The sequence below is a fragment of the Apium graveolens genome, chromosome 9 (genome assembly GCF_009905375.1).
Source record: "Apium graveolens cultivar Ventura chromosome 9, ASM990537v1, whole genome shotgun sequence".
NCBI lineage: Eukaryota > Viridiplantae > Streptophyta > Magnoliopsida > Apiales > Apiaceae > Apium > Apium graveolens.
The window spans coordinates 269,616,744-269,640,690 of NC_133655.1; the positions used below are offsets into that span (position 1 = coordinate 269,616,744).

The following is a 23,947-nucleotide window of genomic DNA, read 5'->3' on the forward strand; positions in this document are numbered from 1 at the left end:
TGAGATGTATTTTTTTAAATAAAATAAAATATCAATCGGGGATGGAACAGTCGTTAGAAGTATTAGTCAAAAACCTATTGACAATTAAAAATTTCAAACCAAATAATTTTATTTATTTTTAAATTATTTGGAATATCACTAACATACGTATTAATAATTTTGGCATTTTCTGGCCATGATTAATATCCTGCCTACATTTCTGAATGTATTAAATAATGCACACTTAGCTTGTCAGACATTTCTACCTTTTCTACCAGCTATTCTCTTACATTTGCAAGTCTTGAAGAACACTACTAAAAATGGAACTCGTGGGCAGCACCACAAATAAGCAGCCATCTGATTATGACAGGGTTAAAGAAGTGAAGGAATTTGATAATACAAAGTCTGGAGTCAAAGGACTCATAGATTCTGGGCTAGTCAAAATTCCCAGAATCTTCATTCATTCACCACAACACCTTCAAAACACAATCTCAACCACAGACATCTCAGATGGTGAGCTTCAGATTCCAGTGATAGATCTTCAAGGCTTCGATTGTCGACGAGCAGAGCTGCTGAATGATATTTGTAAAGCATCAATGACATGGGGATTCTTTCAAATGGTGAATCATGGAGTTTCAAAGAGTGTCATGGAAAAAATGATACAAGGCATCAAGAGTTTCCATGAGCAACCAAAGGAAGTGAAGATGGAATGGTACTCGCGTGATCCTAAGCGTAAAGTAAGGTACTATTCTAATGGAGATCTCCTTGTCTCCAAAGCAGCAAACTGGAGGGACTCCATAGCTTGCAGCTTTGATGATGGCTTGCTGGACTCAAATGCCTTGCCACTTGTTTGCAGGTAGATTATGAGTTCGTTTTACATCCCCCCAGATTTTTGGAACTAAAAGCAGTACTACAAATAAATTGACAAAAAAATCTTCTTTTGTAATTTGCTGCACTAATCATCTTTTGCCCTACAGCTACCGGGAAAATTGACAAAAAAATCACTGTGATCACAAATATTTAACAACATTAATATATGGATCTTTTATTTTGACTACTAATTAAACTATAATCTATAATTATAATATAATTTGCTTATTTTTTTTAAATTATAATTTCTCTTAATCCATAACCTTTCAAATTGTTCAAATTAAATGATTCAAAGTACTTAAAAAAATGGAAGTTCTATTGTTGACTAACAATATACTATTTTACAAATATTTCATGTTTTAAGTTTCGCCAACAACATATTAAATTAAGTCTTATAATGTTAAGTTTATATATAATATAAAAAAATATTAATAAAGTGCCGTTCAAAGCTAATAAATTTTAAGGGATGAGTGTCAAAATATTGATGCTATATATATTTTAGCTAACTGTGCACTTTAATTTTTTTAAAAAATTTAATAATAAAATATCAATTTAATAGTAAATAAATTAGTACAAAGAAATTACAAGAAACGAACATTCATGAACAATAAATTACATGTAATTAAAGTATAATTAAAAAGTTTGTTAATATACTTTAATTACTTGTAATTACTCCTTAATACATTCATGTAATTAAAGTAATAATTATATGAAGGAGCGCACTAAATATTATGATGATTATTAATATTCAGAAATTACAGCTAGTAATTTGAAGGTCAATAAATTTTATGAAAATAATTAATTATTTATGCACAAAAAATAATATTTTATATTTTTGTTATTTACTTACTAAAAATAATACCAATATATCATATTTGTTGATTATTTGATATTCAAGTGTAATAATTTTTAATTTCTTTGAGCATTTCTAAACTTTATAAAAAATTAATTAAAATTTAAACTTTTCAACATAACATTTCCATAAAACACAGTCAAATTATTTCTAATTTATTCATGAGGTTGGAAAATGAATTTAAATCTTTTAATGTTGAAGCGTGAAAGTGACTATTTTATTCACATGTATTTTCATTTTCTTACCTTCAATAATAAATTTGGATTAAAAACTATTTATATATTTCTCTAATCTTATTATTGTTAGTAAAATATAAAACATCTTGTTGTAAATATTTATGAGACACCTACTGCCAAATACAAACTAGTATGTTGATCTGATGAGCAAAAAATGTCATTACTTATTACCCGATATTAAGTGTCTGTTTGAGAAATATTAAAATAACTAACTTATTACTTAAAATGCATAAGCTACTTATAAGTGATAAATAGATAAAAACTTATAAGTTATATAAGTGTTTGGATAATTTACTTAGCCAATTTTTTTTTACCTCAATGAACTAAAATAAATAATTTTCAAATATAATTCTCTTAATTCGTGAATTTTAAATTTAAATAACATTTACAAACATAAATTTTAAAATAAAAATTTATAAAAAAGTGAAAAATCAAAATAAGTTAACAAAACTATATCAGTTTTAAATTATCAACTTATAATTTCTAAATTCAACTTATAAGTGGATAAGTACTACAGGCTTATAAGCCAATAAGCTACTTATTTTGTATCAGCCAAAATCATGCTCACCGTAAATAAAATGTTTTGCTAAGCTAGATGTAGGTTCTATTAACTAAAATTAGTTTACAACTCTATTAAATATTTTATAAAGTTTTATCTTATATTTAATATCTATTTAAATTTTTATTTTTTAATATATATAATTTTGAACTAAGCCATTATATAACTATTGATTGTAATTGTATTAAAATTTAAATATTATAATTATTTCTTATATAATTATAAATTATTATTTTTTTAATTAAATCTAACTAAACAAAATTAGTATTATCTTTTTTTATCTTTAAGAATTAAAACTAAAATATTAAATTAATTATATTCTTAACAAGTTCATTAGATTTTCAATAATACTTTAAATATTTAAAATATAAAATTATTTTTAATATTTGGTATACAATTCTTTTTAATAAATGTGACAATTACCATAAAAGATAACAAAAACTAAAGTATAATATCCACCTTAATAAATTTTTAAATAAAATGTATAAACCAATAGTATTCATTTTTCAATAAATTTTGAAATAAGTATAGAAGTATAATGAATAAATCTTAAGCCCAATACTAACCATCAATCCGTGCTAGCAGTCTTTAGCTAAGGTTTCGATTTGATTAAGAAAACGATTTAAAACTTTTTAAAATTTGTGCGTTAAGCTTAGCGAGTTTGAGCTCAGATTTAATATGTGCCTCAAGATCGACTCGAATTGATTCGACTTAAACTAAGCTCATTTAAATTCGAAAAGAAAACATAAAAATATTTTAATATTTAATAATATTCTTAACATTTAAGTTTAAAGTTACACCTCCATACTTAATTTATTAATTATTTAAGGATAATATTTAAAATTTGAGTTTAATTTGTAGCAAAAATTAATAATAAGTCGGTATAAGTAAGTTTTAACCATTTTTTTAAATTAAATTTTATTATTCATGAACTGGGGCTCAAGTTCGGCTTAAATAACTTTTGTTCAATATAAACTCGAATGCGGCTCGGTTTGTTAACAAGTCGAGCTCAAATATAATTTTTGTTCGAGAAGAAAAACGAGCCATTAAAAACCAAAACAAAGCTTGACTTTAGGGCTGAGCATTCGGTCGGTCGGTCGGTCCAAAATCGGACCGAACAGAATAGACTGAAAAATCGAATAGTCATTTTTTCTTGGACCGAATCGAACCGAAGTTATATTATAGATCAGACCGGACCGGACCGAATTATGGGGTCCAAGTTATATTATGGACCAGACTGACCTAAATAACTCGGTCCGGTCCGTTTTGAAACCGAACAAACCGAAATTTTTTTCAGAAAGAAAATTATATTAAAAATTAAACCAAAATTTAAAAAAGCTAAAGTATAATTAAAGTAATGTGACATATGGAGTTCTAAGTGTGTATAAATATAATTAAAAATTAAAAATTATGATTATAAGTTCTAAGATATGTGTAATATATATATATATATAATTTTAGTCTATTCAGTTTATTCGGTTCGGACCAAAATATTTTTTAAGGAACTCAATCGAACCGAATTTTTATTTTTCTGAAAAATTAGAACCGAACCAAATCAAATTGATTTAACACGGTTCTGTTCAGTTCGATTTTTCTCAGCCCTACTCGACTTCGTTTATTAGCTCATTGAATATCTTAATAATTTAGTATAGTTAGAAGGGCGAATTTTTTTTGAAACAAATGAATATCTAATTGAAAAAATGCCCAAAATACACCAGTTTTCAGCTTCTAGTGCTCAAAATGTCCGTGTGTGCGAGTTCCGCATTATATATCCACAGATTACGCATTACATACATACGTATTCAGACTTTTCAAAAATTGTAAAAAACACGCATTGCAAGAATGCGTGTTTTTTTTTGAAATTAGTAAGAATATGCATCTTGAAAATGCGTATTCGCTAAAATTCAAAAAGGGAACACGCATTCTTTACATGCGTGTTATTTACAAATTTTTAAAAAAATAGAATCCGCATGTGAACAATGCGTATTCAGTGGATATTTAGGACGGAACTCTCCGCCAATCAGTATTTTGGATAAATCTTCCCAAATTATGGGTATTTTGATTTTTTACCCATTCTAATTTACAAGAGATTTCAAGTGTTCCAAGTGAGATATTCGAGACTTTAAAGGAAGTGTTCCAAGTGACCGTGGTACTTTAATTGAGCATATACCTCAAGGAAGAGGAAAAAATTGACTTCATGTATGTAAACATTTTAAATTTTACGATTTACTTTCATGTATGCATACATTTTAAAGTTTACAATTTTAAATCAAGTAAGAATATCAAAATTAATTTAAAATTTTAAGTTAAAATAAGAGTTATTTGTAAAATGTATCCCCTTGTTGGCTGAAATATACTTTTTTTTACTTATATTTTATATAAATCTCTTTTGCATCACCTTACTCTTTTCAGCACACAAATTGCATCATTTCCCTTAAAAAAAAAAAAATTCCCCGGGGGTATTTTAAAAAATTAAAATATTTAATTAAAATTACATCTTTATTTAAGTTTTTTGACTCTCTAAACGATATTTTTCGAAAAAAAATTAAAAATTTAATTATATGTAAGATCTTCTCGAAATAATAATAAGTTTCAAAATTATTTTTTTTATAATTTTTTTAATAAATTCATTAAGTATAGATTTATTTAATTTTAGCTTCATTAACTTTTTGATAATTTTGAACCTTATTATTTCGAGAAGATTTTTTCGTTCTCTACAACTTCTATTTTTTTCTAATTTTTTTGAAAAGTATCGTTTAAAGGGCTAAAAAACTTAAATAAATACCGAATTATAATTAAATATTTTAATTTCATAAAATAAAGTGAAGAATAGGCTTGCATGGTGGAAGGCCCCTAAGAATTTTAACAAATTTAATTAAAATAGAAGGAGTAATAATAAAGTGCAGTTATATAAGGTATAGATAAAGAAATATATTTTGACCAAACTAGGGATATATTTTACAAATAAGTAAATAATCTAAAATAATATTTATAAATTTATTGAGCGGTATCTACCTTGTTAATTAAGTGGAGAAGAGTCTTCAGTTAGATATGTTTACAGTTTCTTACTTGAAGGAATAAATTAGAAGAAAATAAGGTACGCATTTTATCTTAGTCTGGCATAGCTCCATGTAGATTTCATTGCAACTACCTAGCTTAGTTTGAATTTCAATACCTATAAACCAACACCTAGCTTTGCAATCTCTAGAATCTTGGTCAGTCTCAATCCTCTTCTAAAGCAATGCCCAAGTGTATGGATTTAACAGTTCATAGTATGTACTAAGCTTATGTTGTACACCTGTACTGTAGGGAAGCAATAGGCAACTACATGAAGAGCTTGATAAAACTAAAGGATATACTATCCAAGGTTCTTTCAGAAGCACTAGGGATCAGAAGTGACTTCCTTGCAAGTATTGGTTGCATGGAAACTGCATCTCTTGTGTGCCATTATTATCCATTTTGCCCAGAACCCGAATTGACTCTAGGTGCAACTAAGCACTCAGACCCATCTTTCCTCACTATCCTTCTTCAAGATAGTAGTGGAGGCCTTCAAGTTCTTCACAAAACTCGGTGGATCGATGTCCATCCAATAAACGGAGCTTTGATAGCTAATATCGGAGATCTAATGCAGGTACACGTTTTGTGCTACGCTCTAATTAGTTACAATATAAATACTCAGACTTAATTTTTTTCTTGATGTGTAGCTAATTACCAATGACAAGTTCAAAAGTGTCGAACATAGAGTACTAGCTGGACGAGCTGGCCCGAGAATATCAGCAGCATGTTTCTTCTACCCAGGTACTGCCAGTAATTCTAGACCATACAGGCCAATCCCGGACTTGCTATCCGAAAAGAATCCACCTAGATACAGAGAAACGAGCCACAAAGAATATCATGCTTACTACAAGTCTAAAGGACTCGATGGTTCATCAGCTCTTCCTCATTTCAAGCTGCAACAGAGTAATAATCAATAACTACTAGTTGTATTGTATCATGATCTGAAACTCCAACCATGTGATAACTCTTAACTACTAAGCGTATTCTATTGATGTTGTATAGACCCCTCAGCTCTTCCTTGTACATACAGCCCAGTTCTTCCTCCCACATGACTACCAGGTTTATTTTACGAGTGTTAGATAGATCCATCAGTTCTTCATTATCACTTCAACCTGCAATAAATATTGTGATAACTCACAAACAAGTACTATTGTTTCAGTATCAGATGGATATTACAATTTTCCTATTATTAAGTGTAGTATTCCTAGGTCAAATGGCTAGTGGAGAACTCGTATGTTTCTTTCATTGCAGTGTTTCTAGACAAGTTCCCAGATAGACATTATAATGCCAGGATGTGTTCGACGTACCAGGGTCATTCTGTTAAGTAACTTGTTTAGAGTTGTTATGTGATGATGGTAGTATTCAACAAAGCTCATCTTGTAGAATGATTTCTTGAATATCTCAGCAACAGAGACACTGATACAATTGAGTTGCAGTCTTGCAGATGAATGGGCAACGATAAACATGCTTGTGTATCAAGCTCAACTTCTAAAAATACTCCGTTGATTGGCATCAAATTATTGGACTTATGAGCTGCGCCTAAACAATTACCCAAAACCTCTTCACAGTAGATTACTAAATCATAGAATAGTATTCCTCAAGCCATAGTCGAGATTAGATTACAGACAAGAAAGAAAAACAAAATATAACAGAATAGAAACAGCATGTTATATCAACTTGTAGCAGCAGGAGAATGGTGGTAAAACACTTCATAGATATACATTTCTTGTAGATATGAGTTGACTTGCACCATTACAAGCTGATGGCCTCAAATTCTTTAACTAAAAATTCACAATTAACCCACAAAACAGATATCAAGATTTGGATCCACATAGACTATTACCAATCAGATTGCTTTTTCCCCCCAAGCTATACATGTCTGCGCTGTGCTCAGCTACTGAACCAACTTTCCTTCTACATGATAATGACACAGTATCCGTTGCAGCACTTAACTGACAGTCTTTGGTTGCAGTATTTGCACAAGTGACCATAATATATCCATTCGGTGAACATTCCTATTGTTCTGTCCCTGCAAATAGTCATCAATAGAAAGAGAACTTCAACTCTATTTTAGCCAAATAATCATGTTAAATATATAACATCTCAACCATAGTAAAAGTATACCTCGACCACAAAACATATCCATATTTTCCCACCACAGGCTTCTGTAGAACCTTTTAGAATTGTCATACCCAAGCTCCTAATTGCCTCCGCGATCTCAAAAAACCGATTGCAGTTCTCACAAAGCATCTACATATAAATCCAAAAATTTACATGAAGAAGATAAAATGCTTTCACAACTTTCTATAAAACAACATTAGCACTTTCGGAAGCCAACGCTCTAGGTTCATGCTAACATTAGATAAAAGACGATGCGTGCATGCTAACCATTAGTACGTCAAAGTGCATTGGACTTCATACCTCTATCAGCATTTGCCCACTCAAGTTGATGTTTTCTATCATTATTGGAAAAACTTTCAAATGACTTCCTACTTCCACTGCCCAGCTTGAGCCCTGCTCATTACTAGTGGATACATGTACACCAGTTTCCTTGTCAATCAACTGCAAAATCACACGGAATTAAATACCAGAATGACCGTAAACGAAATTTACCCTGTTCTCTGCTTTACAAAAGGACAAGGTGTGTAAAAAATGTGTGCTTGCACATCAAATGAGTGATTGCGAATTTGTGAGAATTCCCAAGGGAATTTTGGTCCAAGTGTTTACTATTATGATCACATGAGTGGCAATTCCATAAGCTTACTTTTGATTCAGCACATTTTTTAAGCTTGTCAGCATGCTTGGTCGTACATTGCATAAAGAGCATGTGCTTGATTGTTCGCTCCAGAAGAGAATCAATGCTGCACTGTATTTATCAAACATTTTAGCACATAGTAAACACCATACAACAAATCATGTTATATTGCTGATAGAAACTACCTTTGACCCATTTGGTACAAGGTCCCGAAGTTCCTTAATACGATCTTGGATTAATTGTCTGTCCCTAGGTCTAGGCCTGCAATTTTCTCCAGGTCTAGACCTCTTTTTGTTCATCTTCGTCAGCTCTTGAGGCCTTTCTAGCTGTTCACTACATGTACTTGGACTTGCTGATGAGATTCCTTTTAATGGTTTGTTATCATAAACCTCAGAGAAGGATAAGCAATCCTCAACAAGTGAAGATCGATCATATGAATAATTTGCTGAACCAACAGTAGGATTATCACTAATGCAAGGCTCCAGTATATTTTCAACAGTCAATAGCGGCTCCACTGTTTTCAACTTGGAATTTTCACATTTAACGTCTGAAACACTTTGGCAAACATTGGCCACAACTGCTTCTAGAAGATGCTCTGCACCATTGTTTATCATCATATGGTTACTGTTGCTCGTTCTACCGTCAGATATCTGAACAAGTGCTCCATTATTAGTCTTATCCGTCTCCCATTGAGAATTAGTATCTTGTTTCTTAAAAGATGGCCCTAGTGCTTCAAACAACTCACATCCAGCAGTAAACCTAAAACATGTCTCGCAGGCGTCCATATGATTAGTTTTTGCTTTCAACTCTGATGTGTTTACCAAAGATTCTTGACTCTCTTGTGAAAATTCAGGTGCAACCAGCAACCCACTATAATAATTGCCTGTTGCAGTATGTTGGAAAGCTGAAGGAAGGCATGACATATTTACCCCAAATGCAGTATTATACAGATTACATTTGTTACAATGGCTATTAGATAGAGATGGAGTATCATTGTCTTCAGATTCAGATACCACTCCCACATCCCTAATGCCACTAGTCTGCCCATCAGGTATCTTCTCACTTGCCAATTGGCCGTCTACTTGTTTCTGCCTATCCATAGATGCAAATGGTTGTACTACTGAAGTCTCACCAACCCCCGAGACCGTGTATTCAGGCTCATAATTTTTGACAATTGGTGCCATCTTCCTGGAATGAACATCAGCTACTGGAACAGTATAAGAATGATGAAGAGGTATTTCAAGAGACGGAACCGCAGGAGACCACATGTTCCCCTTGTTCTTCAAAGCCTTGTCTGCATTGCTTACGCAATGATGATACATTCTTGAAAGTGAAGTTCTAGTAGATACACTCGACTGAAGAGAAGTAAAGAAACACGTGAGTATAGAAAGAAATGCATTTGAAATTGGTGCATGCATTGGTGTCTCTATTGTGCATAGAGTAAAAGCTTTATTTTGTCTGTGAAAGAGAGGGAGTGCTAGAGAAAGAGTGTTACCAAACATGAGGAACTGTCTATACTACTATGATGTCCTGATAAAGGAGCTTGAAAATCAAAAAAATTATCTTTGATGTGATTGACCAGCATCAGGTCTTCATCAATCTGCACCTCTCCCATTAAGGTGAGAAAAGAAGAAAAATTATTAGAGAAGAACGTAATTATATAAGTGACGTTCTCAATGGTACCATCGTAGTATTGACTTTTTTCGATGGTAGCATTTCATACTTTTGACTTATTCACCGTGCACCTAAATTTTTGACTTGTTAGTCTTTACTCTTATTGTTTGTCAAAGTATGATACTCATTGACTGTCATTAACTATATTAGAACAAAGATGAAGATTAAATCAGTTCAATATTCCTCTTCTCCACAAGTAACAAACAACTTAGTATATTTATCATACTCGTCTAATCTTCACTACCTACTCTCTAACTGTATTGTGTTTCGAAAACACAATACTATAAAAAATGGTACCAATCGGAAAAGTCAAAAATCATAATCACAGGGGGACCATTACGAGAACTCCATTATATAAAAGGGCACGGTTCTTGAATCGGTGAAAAGCATCATAAAATTTAAATATTTATGACAATTATCAAATATTTTTATGTAATCTATTAGCTCAAAAAACTTCTTAAATATTCAAGTGAGAATAAGTAAAGAGCAGTGGTCCACATCAAACAATTTTGACAACAAACAATACCGTGGTAACTAGCCACCTTACGTTAAAAAATGAACCTTCCATGCATTTTACCCTAGAAACCCTGCTTTACACCATAACGCAGTAAAATAACCATGGTACGGAAAAGTGCAACAATCACTTGCTATGAATCGGGACCCATTAGTAAAATCCCTATAGTTTTTTTTTAAATCTATAAAGTAGTAACATCAAACTTAATTTAATATTTAATATATATTACATTATCTTGTAGGATATTTCCAATGGTTCCATACAGGATTCTTCGCAATTCGAGATACATCCTACGAAGTCTATTAATCATAAAATCTATGATAGGTGGGAGTCGTGGGACTCCCTCTCCGAGAATCATATCAAAAAATTGTGCAGTGAATACATTTTTAATATGCAGAAAATGAGGTCAGCTTACAATATCTAAAGAGCCAAGCTGTACAACTCCATGAGGAACAACAGGCACAACAGCAATAGTCTGCATAGTAAAGAAAAAAATTCACTTCATGTAGCACCTGATAAGAAAACTTAGTAACACAATTCAACTTGTCAAAGAAAAGAGACCGCGTAATCTTGCAAAATTAAAGTGGATAAAGAGTGAACACCTACATAAATATAAAAGCAGGATAACTAGATGAACATATAGAAACAAACATTTGAACTTCGTTTATTACATACAGAAAGCCTGAATCCTTTCAATGAATAAAGAGTAATCCAAGTGAATTCCAAAGAGATAATAATATAGTTCGACAGATCACTACATTAGATACCATATAATGTGTTTGGATCCTGATTCCTAAACTTAACTTTAAATGCCATCTATTATTTGTACCACCAAAGAATGCTACAAATTTTACCAGCTACAAATCATCAGAAAATTTAGTCCACCGCAAATGATGCCTTTATATACACCAACGGTATACCTCTTTCTTATGAATGAAATTGTGATTTTGCAGTAATTATCGTGTATCCAAGTTTGAAAACAAAGAGATTCATTGATGTGATGTGCACGAGCGTGATGAAGTAACTTAAATAGGAAACATATCACGCCCTTCTCAAACGCTAAACACTATAAAGGCAATGTACTATCTACATTAGAAAGGTTGAACTAGAACGAGGAGAGAAGGCAGACCCTAATCCCAGATGAAAACTGAGGAAGCAACCCGTCAGAGTACTGCAATATTACAAAACTTTGTAAGTACTGATGCAACATTATATTGGGTTCAGATCATCATACTTGTTTCCACTTTCCACCTAAACCTATTAAAACTAATGCTCACCTCTAGCAAGGAGCACGAATCTAGTACATGCTTATCTGTTGAAATCCACATATGCTTACCAGTCATAGCAACCTTTCCGACAATCCTGTTATAGTAATACAAACAAATGTCAAGATTGACTGTTAAGTTTCACATGATGAAGTATAGTAAAACAGATATGGTAAGAGCATGCAAGAATCAATTCCAAAAACCACAAGTAAAATTGAGAAATGATTCCAAATTTTAATTGGTTTTCAAATCAACAAACACTTGAACATGGAATACAGAGATGTCTGGAGTTGACGATGAAAATAATTAGCAACTAGGATGATTTTAGAATTTAAACAGTATCCACAGAGCACAATCTTCCCAAAAAAGTAACAAGGAAACTAAAAAAAAATGCCCATGAAATTAGAATTCCATGCATGCTACTGAAAGCTTATGAATTGAAGACAAAGTAATACCCTTCCCCAAGTGAGTATACATGAAGTGACATCTTTGCCACAGCCAACCCAAGCGAGTCACGCGAAGATTGTGCATCATAGGAATAGCCAGCTATTTTTTGTAAAGCATCGGGTTGCTCATGGTTGTCATAGTAACCATCTTCCCATTTCAATACCCTGTAGATATTCCAGTTCAATAATACAGAAGAAACTTAAAACTTAATATTTCAAAGGACAAACACCAATTTATGTGTGTCCTAAATTATAAAATTCAAACACTACAAATGAATATAGTATACCTGAATCAAATTATTTAGTAATAATATTAATACTCTTTTTTGCTCAATGAGAATGGTCTTGGAACTTCCCTCTTATATAGAATAAAATATTTGGTAAATGGAAAAAAGCCAGAACCATTAAGTTTAGCATGGATATTTGAATTTGAAATGAGAATTGGGTCTGCTACGTGAAGGGTCAGAGGCAACAAGAAAACTCATAAACAGTCACTTCATACATACACTTTAATGCATGAAGCTAAAGAGCAATCTCTGATAAAAAAGAAGAGATCAGTTAGGCAGCAGAAAATCCTTAACGAAAAACCTACATCATTGGATCTTTATTAAAGAAAATTTGTCCAACTACAAATTACTTGTAGTTTAGATACAGAACACCTGAAAGATATTCACAATCACGTGATCTTAGACATGGTAACCTTTTATTTTGTTTTGAGCTGATGGACATTGTAATAGCTACTTCAAGAAATACTCATATATAAAAGCACACTAAATTTTGCCAATCAACCCAAAAATCATTCGAGGAAGAGTTGAGAAGATTAAAACCAGTATATCACGGTAAGCAAAATCACAGAGAAAAATACAGGGACAAGCAAAATATGAACAAAAAGGGCCAAATATTTATGCAACTTACATTTGGGCTCGATGCTCAAATTTCCAAAAGACCACGTAATTCCAGCAAGTGCCAGAACACAAGCTCTTGAGTGCTTGGCGTAACTGACTACCCATTTTCTCCAAAAATCAAGAAACCTTAAAAACCCCTACTTAAAAATCGCCCCACCAGGTTAAATTAAATAAACCCCACAAATATTATCGGACTCCAAATACCCTAGCTACCTCTGTAAGAACCTCTTCCTGCTTGCTTCCTCCGCAGCCCAGCTCTCCTCTTAATTGGTGGTCCTACCGTGGGAAGCAACAAACCGTCCATCCCCATCTTACCCAAAACTTAAAACCCTATACCCCAACACCAAATAAAAATCCCCCTAAAACTTCACCAAACCAAAATGATCAATCACTGAAATCTCCACACAAACTACTGTAATCAAGAATCTTGCCATATATATCGCAAACTATAAAATTCTTTTAACCCGAAAACTAATCAAAAACTAAATTAACAATGCTATAACTTAACAAGAATCACCAACTAAAACAACAAAGCAAGACCAACCCTTTAACCCCCTCAAACTTAACTATCAGTTCCAAGATCATCTATATAAATTCTACCCATTATATTCAAGAACAATTTATCTAAATGGGGTTTATCTAAAGATGGTAAATTTATCGAATATCAGTCGACATGAATGAAAAAGAAGCAAGAATCGGTTGTATATGAGTTAAAGATAAGCAAAGATTAAGCTTTTATAAAGAAAAAGACAATGGCAAGACAGAAAAATAACAACTTTTTTGACTAATGACTGTAAAAATCTAAACTTTTTGTTAACAATATTAATCATTTGTAGAGGGGTTGCTTTATTTCTGTTTGCTTTAACTTACAGTGGCTTGGATTGGAACCAAGAGAATCTTGAGCCACCAAATTTCAACTCCCCACCATTGTTTTACAAGATTTGCAGTAATTAGTAAATAAACAAATGGGGGTTTGTTTATTTTGATGTAAAAAGAAAAAGCTATTATGAGAGTAGTGTGAGGGGATGTGATTTTACTTGTTTAGTTGGGACAACTTTTTAAGGTAACAGCTTTGTGTTCGAATGTGTAGTACGCACCCCTTTAAGCCCCTTCAAGTGTTGAAATTATATCGGTTGAACCCGTGCACCGGTTGATTTTTTTGTTACCACCGTGTGTGCATGTATAATTTAGTTTGCGAATTTAAAGTTAATACGGTTTAATTTAGGGTTCAATTACTTTATATAAAACATGAAAAATTACTTTAAATTGAAATAACATATTTAGGGCTGCATAAAGGATCAATATTGGACCGGATCGAAATTGAATTGTTTTAAATTACGTACCGAAGAACATACCGGTTCTATCTGGTTTTGGGAAAAGACCTGTTTGGACCGGTTTAATTGATATTTATTTAAAATTTTAATTTTATAATTTATTTTTAAATTTTCTTTCAAATTTATATAGATAAAAAAGTTTTTTTCGTACGATAATAAAAATTTAAAAATGATACATATCTTATTATTTTAAAATTAAATATTAACTTTTAAATATATGAATTCAATATTTTATCAGATGAAATGCGAAGTTTAGTAATTTAGAGTGTAATATCAATCTATTTTATTACATTAATGTATCACCTATTAATTTGGATTATTAAAATATGATATGTGTAATATTAAATATTTATATATGATCTTTCGAGACATAAGATTAAGGTAAAATAATAATATAGATGAATTCAGATTCATTCAGGCCTGAACCGGATTTTTTGAGGTGTTGGACCGGACTGAATCGAATACCGGATTTTTTTCAATTTTAAGAATCGGGGACCGAACCGGCTATGTTCGGTCCGATTCGGGTCTTGGATCGGTAGACCCGGTCGGGTTCGGATTTCAGATCCAGATTGAAAATGTGTTCAACCTTTTGTAAGACATTTTAAAAGGGTTAATTATCAAGTAGGTCACTCATTGCGTCTAAATGTATCAAATGAGTCACTGATTACAAAACTGACTCAAATGAGTCACTGATTTAAAATTTTGTATCAAAAATATCACTCTATCGTTAATCGAAATTTATAAAAGTATTATATATTGAGTATCGCACATTTTTTAAGAATGATATTACATCCAAATAAAAGGTTCCGAATTATACTATTTTAGATAATATTATTAGATTTTTAAAATTTTATCAACAATTTATTTTAAAGTTTTTTTATTATTTTATTTAAATAAAAATAAATAGTAGATAAATTTTTATAAATCTAAAAATATTATCTAAAATATTAGAATTCAGAATCTTTCATTTACATGTAATATTATTCATAAAAAATGTGTGAAATTCAAGATATAATATTTTAAAGAATTTAGACTAACGATAAAATGATATTTCATTTGGATGCAGTAAGTGACATACTTGATAATTAACCCCATTTTAAAACTTATATTAATGTTGAACGACATTCAATACATAATCTGCGAGTAATTAGTATAATGGCTGAGTTTTTGTTGAATCAACCCTTGTTCAATGAAAATAACCAGATCAAATGACAAAATATTGAGAATACTAAGCATACCAAATGAGACTAGTTGACATGGTTTCTCGGAACTTTATAAAGTTCAGGCGAGGTTTGTCTAGCAGTCAAATACTTAATTCAATATATGATATTAATTAAAAGGTCACTATACAATCATAGTATTATTACAAATACGACAGTACTTAAAAAGATCATTATTCTATTATAATAATATTAAAGTGATATTTTGAGTCTATAAATACTTCTTTCAATACAATATTATTTGAAAGATCACTATTCTATCATATTAATATCATAATGATATTTTGAGTCTCTAATCTATTTCCAAGACATCAAAATTCATTGAACATATAATGAATGTCGGGTAAATAAAGGTAGTGGATATGTAATTGGGTCTAAAATTTAGGGCTTTTTTGAAAAATACTTAAGTCTAAAAATATTGTTATTCAACTAGTTGCATATCTGGTTGATTTTAATTTATTCCGTATTTTTGCAAAAAAATTAGAAGATAGTAAAATCGCAAAAAAATTAGAAAATTTGGTATTTTTGATAAATTCTCTAGAACTTATGAGTTAGAATTTTATTAAAAGAGAAAAAAATATTAAAAAAGCTTAGCAAAAAAGAAGAAGTCTTAAAAATATGAGCATAATTTAAATAAAAAATGCGTGTATAATTAATTAATTTTTATACTAATATAAATTATAATTTCACCTGTCTAGTTATATATGTATATATATATAATATATTGTAACTTGTGATTAAAGTTATCGATTTACGATTTTTATAAATTTCAAACCGTATTCAAATTGCGAATAAAGGATTAGTAAAAAAATGTATCCGTAATTAATTTACATTTCATCATTATCCAGAAAACGCAGTTCAATTGTGAGATGTAAAAGCGGCCGAGTGAATCGTTTGTACACCGCACCACTACATTTGTCATAGTAAAAACAACATAATTTCATTCTCAGAAATTTTACATATTCCAAAAGATTCAACTGATAGTTTTACAAAAATTGTGCAGGGGAAAATATTGCGGAACAAGTCTATAAGAAAACATATAGATTAAAACACTTTTATATCTGTATATTCTTAATTACTACTTTTTAATTTACCCATTTTCAAATGGGTACCCATAATCCATATTAAGTATAAAATCACTAGATCCATGGATATATCCATAAAATTTACCCAATAGGTAAATAAATTTACCCATGACCCATATTAAGTATAAAATATATATATCCATTGATATATCCATATAAGTTTACCCATCAACACACTAAACATGGAAATTTTTTGAATTTTAAAATTTAAACATCTTATTTAAGAAAAGATTTGCATGATTTTCTCACATATATATATCTTAATAACTACTTCTTAATTTACCCATGGGTAAAAAAAATTACCAAAATCAAATCGTGCATAATTGTCTCTGGTCTGTTATACTCTCTTTCTCTCTCTCTCGATCAATCTCCTCCACATCTCTCTCATATTTTGGTAACTTCCTCATTATCAGTAAAACCAACAAAATTAAATCATGCATGATCTGCTCCTTTATTTACTATATTTTTTAAATTTGAATTTCAAATTACTTATCTATGGAAATTATCACTCCTTGATTTCTAAATTGAGTTAAATTAGATTGATATACACGTATGTTACTCTTCTTCTCTCAAATTTCAAATCTCAGAATCTCATTTTCTCTCTTCCTTTTTGCAGGTCACATGCAGAATTTAATTGAGTTTCATTTGCTAATGCAACACAATGATCAAACCGGTTAGTACATCATATTTCTTCTTTTTTTTGTTTTTCATTTAATTCGTCTCTACACTCATTTCTTATGTAATTTTAGTATTGTTTTTATATTGATAATATGTTTGTACTATTATTCTGTACATATATTAGTTTAGGCAGAAGATAACTATGAGTTGATTAATTCTATAGTAGTGGTTATAGAATCACGAATGAAGGTATGTACACCAACTATTTGATTTTAAATCTCAAACATCTCAGTTACAAAAAATTGAGTACTTATGTGGTTTGTATTTTTATCAGATGAACTGAAGAATGGTCATTTAAGAGAGCTGGAAGGTGCAAAAGATAGATTGACATTATGCATAGCTGATCTTCTTGATTATGAGAGTTTATGCAATGCCATTAGTGGTTGTGATGGTGTTTTCCACTCTGCTTCTCCGGTCACCGATGATCATGTACGTGCATATTTAATTTTTAAAGATTTCGATAATGATTTGGCCTGATAATGGTGGTGACATTATGTGTGCAGGAAAAAATGGTGGAACTAGCTATTATTGGAACCATAAATGTGATTGTTGCAACCGCGAAAAGAAAAGTACGACGAGTAGTCTTCACTTCATCAATTGGTGCAGTTTACATGTACCTTAACAAAGGCCCTGATGAGGTTATTAATGAAGATTGTCGGAGTGATCTTGAATTCTGCAAATCCATCAAGGTAATTAAACTTTAGTGTCCTGATCCGTTTTTTAGTATAACATCTTGATAAACCAGTAGGTTTATTTCGTTTGGTTGTAAATTGATTTTTATTATGCACAACCGGTATTGCTGCGGAAAAGCAGTGGCAGAAAAGTCTGCATGGGAGAAGGCAAAACAGAGAGGAGTAGACATGGTGGTGACCAGTCCAGTTCTGGTGCTTGGTCCATTGTTGTAGCCCACTGTAAATGCCAGCATCGTTCATATTCTCAAGTACCTCACCGGCTCAGCCAAGACTTATGTCAACTCGGTCTGGTAATCTGGTTACACTAAATGCATATAAGAAAACGTTCAAAGACACTTTGCTGATTAATCATTAGCTTCATATGTGTAAATTGATAAATCAGTAGGTTTAGTTCATTTGGTTGTAAATTGAATTTTATTATGCAGAATTGGTACTGCTACGGAGAAGCAGTGAAAGAAAAGTCTGCCTGGGAGGAGGCAAAACAAAGAGGAGTAGACATGGCGGTGATCAGTCCAGTTCTGGTGCTTGGTCCATTGCTGCAGCCCACTGTAAATGCCAGCATCGTTCATATTCTCAAGTACCTCACCGGCTCAACCAAGACTTATGTCAACTCGGTTTGGTAATCTGGTTACACATACATGTGTATATAGGCAAACGTTTAGAGATACTTTGCTGATTAATCATTAACTACATCCTTTGTATAATCCTAATAACTGATCTTGATTATTTTTATATGGTTGAACACATAATAGATATTAAGTTGATGGTTGTTTGCAAGTAGATTGTATACTGGTATAAAGATAGAGCTTTTCCTATTTTTGTTTTCACCAGAAATTCATTCTGAAATTGGAGGTGCAAGATGTCAAAGATAAGAGGAAGACCATGAAAACTGTGAAGACTGTCTCTACTCTTTCAGGTATCCGATATTCATATGATTCCTATTATACTATAATAATTGTAACAGTTTCTGCTTCTTTTGAAAATTCGGTAAGGAACAAGAGGTTGAGGGCTTATGAAAATTCTGAAAAATATTAGATGCCGACCACACTTTATACCACACTTTGAGGAACAAATGGTTGAAATTTCTGAAAAATATTAGAATGGAATAAATGGATCTGGTTGAATATATTTTTTTGAAACATACTTTCATGTGATTTTTCTGTATTCATTTGTCTTCTTTGATCCTTGCCAGTATGAACTTATATTCAGCAAGAGTCGCTCTATAAGTACAGATAGCAAAACTGAAGCAGTGGATCTTAGGACTCTTCTGATCAGTACGGGACACTACTCAAGATACTTGGGTGATTTTACTTATAAAATTTAGTATTTAATAAGTTGAATAGTTGTCTGACCTGCTTTGTTTTATAAAATAATTGTGCTAAAATTTGTTAATTTTTTATTATTACATAACACGATCTTAATAAGTTGAATAATTTTCTGGCATGTTTAGTATTTAATAAGTTGAATTTTACAGATATGTATTTAGTAGGAACATTTATGCTTATATTCGGGACATGATTGCATGTAATATTTTCGGGAACACAAAACTTTGAAGGAAAAGGAACTTGAGTTCTTCCAAAATAAAACTTCTTTGGCCTTTTTCATCTCGAGGTACATCTGTGTTAATTTCTTAGAAACATGAAGCGCTTACCTTCTTTTTTTCCTTACATTATGAAGAAAAGACATTATGCTAATACGCTGACCTTGCCCCTATGGTAGAATGGTATGAATTAAATCGATAGTTTGATAGAGATAGTTTAAATTCGGTTGACACTGGCTCACATGTATGTTTTATGTGGAATAAGAATGAGTGTGAGCTGCTTAGTTCTCATGGTTTCACCCAAAATCAGCTGACTCTTTGGAAGTACCCATCAATGGTCAAGATTGCAGAACTTACTGGCCATACATATAGGGTGATCTTCATGTCTCATGTAACTATCTTTTTCTGGACTATTTTTACAATCATAACTAACACGATAATACTTTTCACTTGGTATTTTTTTATAACTCTGTTACACCTTCCTTGCAGAGTCCGGATGGATGTACGGTTGCATCTGCAGCACGAGATACTATTTCTAAAATTTAATACATTTTAACCGGGGTCAACAATTAATTCTCTCAACTAAGTATAAATGCTCTATAAGTGTATGTTTTTGACATGTGAAGAAAAAAGTATTATATTTGATTTACAGAGAGATGTTGACCTCTATTTTTTAAATTTGTTTGATGATGCGTTACTATTACTCCATTTCTGTTAGTAATAGTTACAAAAGTAAGCTTAAAGTCCCGGCAATATTAGTAGTTCATAATTTAGTAAGTAGCAATAGTAAGGAATACTGGCTCACTATGCTGAACTCCCGCTACACATCACTCATGTACAGAGCTAACTAATCTCTCTTGCATGTAACATGTAAATGTAGGTCATACAACATATTTTACCATATCATGTACTGTATTTATATTTAAATATTTTTCATTAATATTAAAGACACTTGGATCAACTTGACATTTAATATTAATTCTTGAAATTTATATAACTATGGATTCGTAAATTAAAAAATTAATTAATTTGTAAAAATTCTTATCTTTAGTTATGTACTTTATAATAATTAAACCAATTTATCAATATTAATCTTTTGAGGTGTTAGTAAAGGTGGCTAAGTATATGGATGTGAATAGTATTAGTGAATATGAAGAGTGAGTGAATAAATTGATGGTAATAAAGATTAAATATTATAAAATTCAGCTAAATAACAATAATTGAATTATAGTAGTAAGATATGAGTAATGTCATGAAAAAGTTTGGACTAAGTAAACTTACATAATGTTATGAAAGATCACGAGATCTAATGTATTTTGATATGGAAATCTCTAATGTGAAATAAATTAATAAGGGCTAAAAAATGTGTATAAGGAGTATAGATTGTTACATTCCCGGTTACAATCTTGGTCAAGTAACAATGATGTGTACTGTGCTCAACAAAAAATTGATGAACCATCTACCTACTCTGGTATCAAAAATATGTTATCAGCATTCAATGAAGTAGATGAAAAATCACTTGAGCATATAACAATTTGTTTCAGATGTAGTTTTCTTTAATCATAATATCCTTATATTAATTCTTTTGCAAATTCCAAATTCTTACTATGCAGATTTTCATGTTGTATATACAATATGATGACGAGGATATCCTATTATATGTACTAATTACAATTAGCTTTTTTATTATTACTTTTAAAATTATCCTATAATTTCATACTAATTATAATTTTGTCATGTCACAATAAACGTTCATGGAAGTGAATATTTATGTAATATTTTATATGCATTTCAATAATATATGCATACACAGTTTATATTTTCGAAGATTTATATTTATTTGCATTTCAAAATCATTGTTATATTTTATGTAATTTTAAAATTTTTTACTGCAAACTGTGTCGAGAGAATAAATATTTTAGTTTTATAATATTTTTTTTTGAAAAATTAATTTTATAATGTTTAAAATAAGAGGTGTTAGTGTAAGGTGGCTATCAGTAATATTAAAATGAATTTTAAGTAAAATAATTTTAATGCACTAACATTCACTTTTACAAATTGTATACATCAAATATAAGATAGTGGTTGCCAATTAACACATTTTAAAATAACTTATGTAGAATATTTATATTTTTTAATTTTTTGAAAGTTTAAAGTGCGAGGTGTCGCCGTAAGGCGACGCCGAGTAATATTGAACTATATTGTATATCAAAATTCAGCTATTTTGAATATAACTATATAATTTTCAATTTTTTATAGTATATATTTATCTTTTGACAATTAAGGTAATTATGTAATTTTAAAATTGTTTTACATCAAACTTTGTTGAGAAAAGAAATATTTTAATTTTATAATCTTTTTTTTGAAGAATTAATTTTATAATGCTTTAAATTGAAGGTGTGAGTTTAAGGTGGCTATTAGTAATATTAAAATTAATCTTTAATAAAAAGTTTTCGTTGCAAAATAATTTTAATGCACCAATGTTTACTTTTGCAAATTATAGACATCAAATATAAAATAGTGGTTGTCAATTAATTTTTTTAAAATAAATTATGTAGAGTATTTAAATTTTTTATTTTTTTAAAATTTAAAGTGCGAAGTGTCGCCCTAAGTGACGTCGAGTAATACTGAACTAAATTGTATATCAAAATTCAGCTATTTTGAATATAACTATATAATTTTCATTTGTTTATAGTATATATTTACATTTTAACAATTAAAGTAATTTTATTTAAGTTTAATTTTTTTAGAGAAACTGTGTCGAGAAAAAAATATTTTAATTTTATAATATTTTTTTTGAAGAATTAATCTTATAATGTTTAAATTATGAGGTGTTAGTGTAAGACGACTTTCAATATTATTAAAATGATTTTTTAATAAAAAAATCCGTTAGCAAAATAATTTTAATGGAGTAATTGTTTAATTTTTCAAATTGTATACATCAAAGAAAATAGTGGTTGTCAATTAACATATTTTAAAAAATCTTAGGTAGAGTATTTACATATTTTATTTTTTCAAAGTTTAAAGTGCGAGGTGTCGCCGTAAGGCGACGCCGAGTAATATTGAACTAAATTTTATATCAAAATTTTATATATGTTAATTCTATTAGAGAAGTAATAGACAAAAAATGATTTCGAGTTTATATGTTTAATGTGTTAGAACCACTATCAACTGAAATAATCGTATTAAAAACAACATTTACAACCTACAACAATTGTATAAATAATATTTATCTACTGAAAAAATGAACTTTCAGAGATGAAACGAAAACAATATATTAACAACTCTCTCAATTGAATTAATTATATATATTACTAACAAAATATTTAGTAAAAATTATTCACTTTAAAATATTTTCAGATATGAATGCTAACATTTGTGAATATGATCTACAAATAGTACCACACCTGCTATATGCGACAACATTAGAAGTAGTCATGTGAAGCTCACGTTTGCAATATAGCCGACCAGGGACATTAGCAGGATCTATGGATATAGATTGCAACAATTGCACAATAAGACTTGTGTTTTTGAATAGTTTACGTCAATTCTATGTATTCTAATGTCATAAAATGTCATAAAATTTAAGTTTTATTATATTAGTAGAACGTATGATCTCAAGTATATATCTATTTATATGTTATGTTTTATAAACTTTTTTTATTATAAGTTTCTTGACATTTATATTGTGCCTAACATTTTTATGTTACACGGCAAATTTTAAAAACTTTAATAAATGCAGATTGTAAGATAATAGTGGGAGATTATTTTTGCTAAATTTTTCTCAAATGTAATTTCTTTTACAAAAGTAATGAATATTCTTCTTTTCTCGGTGGTTATGCTATTGATGTGCTCTTTGATGCTATTATGTGAACATGTTATCATTCAAGGTGTCGCCGTAAGGCGACGCGGAGTAATATTTTACAAGTAATGTTGCGTTAGTCCCTTAAATATATTATTGTAACATATGTCAAAAATATTATTCCCGTTAAAATATAAGCGTTAAAAGAGTAATGTTGTTTTAGTGTTCAACTGAGAAATTACGTAAACAACATTTATAAACTAAAAATATTGCGTAAACTGTGTTTATTTGAAAAAATGAATGAAGATGAGACGAAAAAAATATATGAAACAATTCTATTTATTGAATTAAATATATATTACTAACAATAATTTTAAGTAGCATAAATCATTTAAAATACTTAAAAAAAATACTATGCATATATCAATAAATTTTACATGTGTTCACAATAGGTATATATTAATTATTTTTCAAAGTAATTAG

General features: G+C 30.2%; 3 protein-coding genes across 5 annotated transcripts; 2 read left to right on the forward strand and 1 right to left on the reverse strand.

Annotated features, from left to right (window-relative positions):
* Positions 1 to 228: 228 nt before the first annotated feature.
* Positions 229 to 6,743, forward strand: LOC141684637 (1-aminocyclopropane-1-carboxylate oxidase homolog 1-like). Its single transcript, XM_074489706.1, has 3 exons — positions 229 to 835; positions 5,807 to 6,128; positions 6,202 to 6,743. Exons 1-3 carry the CDS (start codon positions 300 to 302, stop codon positions 6,469 to 6,471), a joined length of 1,128 nt encoding a protein of 375 aa, XP_074345807.1. The 5' UTR covers positions 229 to 299; the 3' UTR covers positions 6,472 to 6,743.
* A 457-nt stretch (positions 6,744 to 7,200) lies between these two features.
* LOC141684636 (transcription factor EMB1444-like) lies at positions 7,201 to 14,156 on the reverse strand. Its single transcript, XM_074489705.1, has 11 exons — positions 13,124 to 14,156; positions 12,218 to 12,373; positions 11,775 to 11,859; positions 11,627 to 11,668; positions 10,913 to 10,972; positions 9,805 to 9,909; positions 8,495 to 9,664; positions 8,319 to 8,420; positions 7,976 to 8,116; positions 7,679 to 7,804; positions 7,201 to 7,583 (listed from the first exon to the last, which is right to left on the reverse strand). Exons 1-11 carry the CDS (start codon positions 13,216 to 13,218, stop codon positions 7,503 to 7,505), a joined length of 2,163 nt encoding a protein of 720 aa, XP_074345806.1. The 5' UTR covers positions 13,219 to 14,156; the 3' UTR covers positions 7,201 to 7,502.
* A 3,141-nt stretch (positions 14,157 to 17,297) lies between these two features.
* LOC141686626 (cinnamoyl-CoA reductase 1-like) lies at positions 17,298 to 20,331 on the forward strand. 3 transcript variants are annotated; one of them, XM_074491661.1, is made up of 8 exons: positions 17,298 to 17,425; positions 17,705 to 17,859; positions 17,934 to 18,119; positions 18,244 to 18,412; positions 18,548 to 18,699; positions 18,954 to 19,038; positions 19,928 to 20,053; positions 20,152 to 20,331. In XM_074491661.1, exons 1-4 carry the CDS (start codon positions 17,305 to 17,307, stop codon positions 18,286 to 18,288), a joined length of 507 nt encoding a protein of 168 aa, XP_074347762.1. In that variant the 5' UTR covers positions 17,298 to 17,304; the 3' UTR covers positions 18,289 to 18,412; positions 18,548 to 18,699; positions 18,954 to 19,038; positions 19,928 to 20,053; positions 20,152 to 20,331. The 3 variants fall into 3 exon arrangements, with proteins under 3 accessions (XP_074347762.1, XP_074347760.1, XP_074347761.1); XM_074491659.1 differs by having other exon boundaries at positions 18,548 to 18,741; positions 20,152 to 20,330; XM_074491660.1 differs by lacking the exons at positions 19,928 to 20,053; positions 20,152 to 20,331 and adding an exon at positions 19,315 to 19,652 and having other exon boundaries at positions 18,548 to 18,741.
* Positions 20,332 to 23,947: the final 3,616 nt, after the last annotated feature.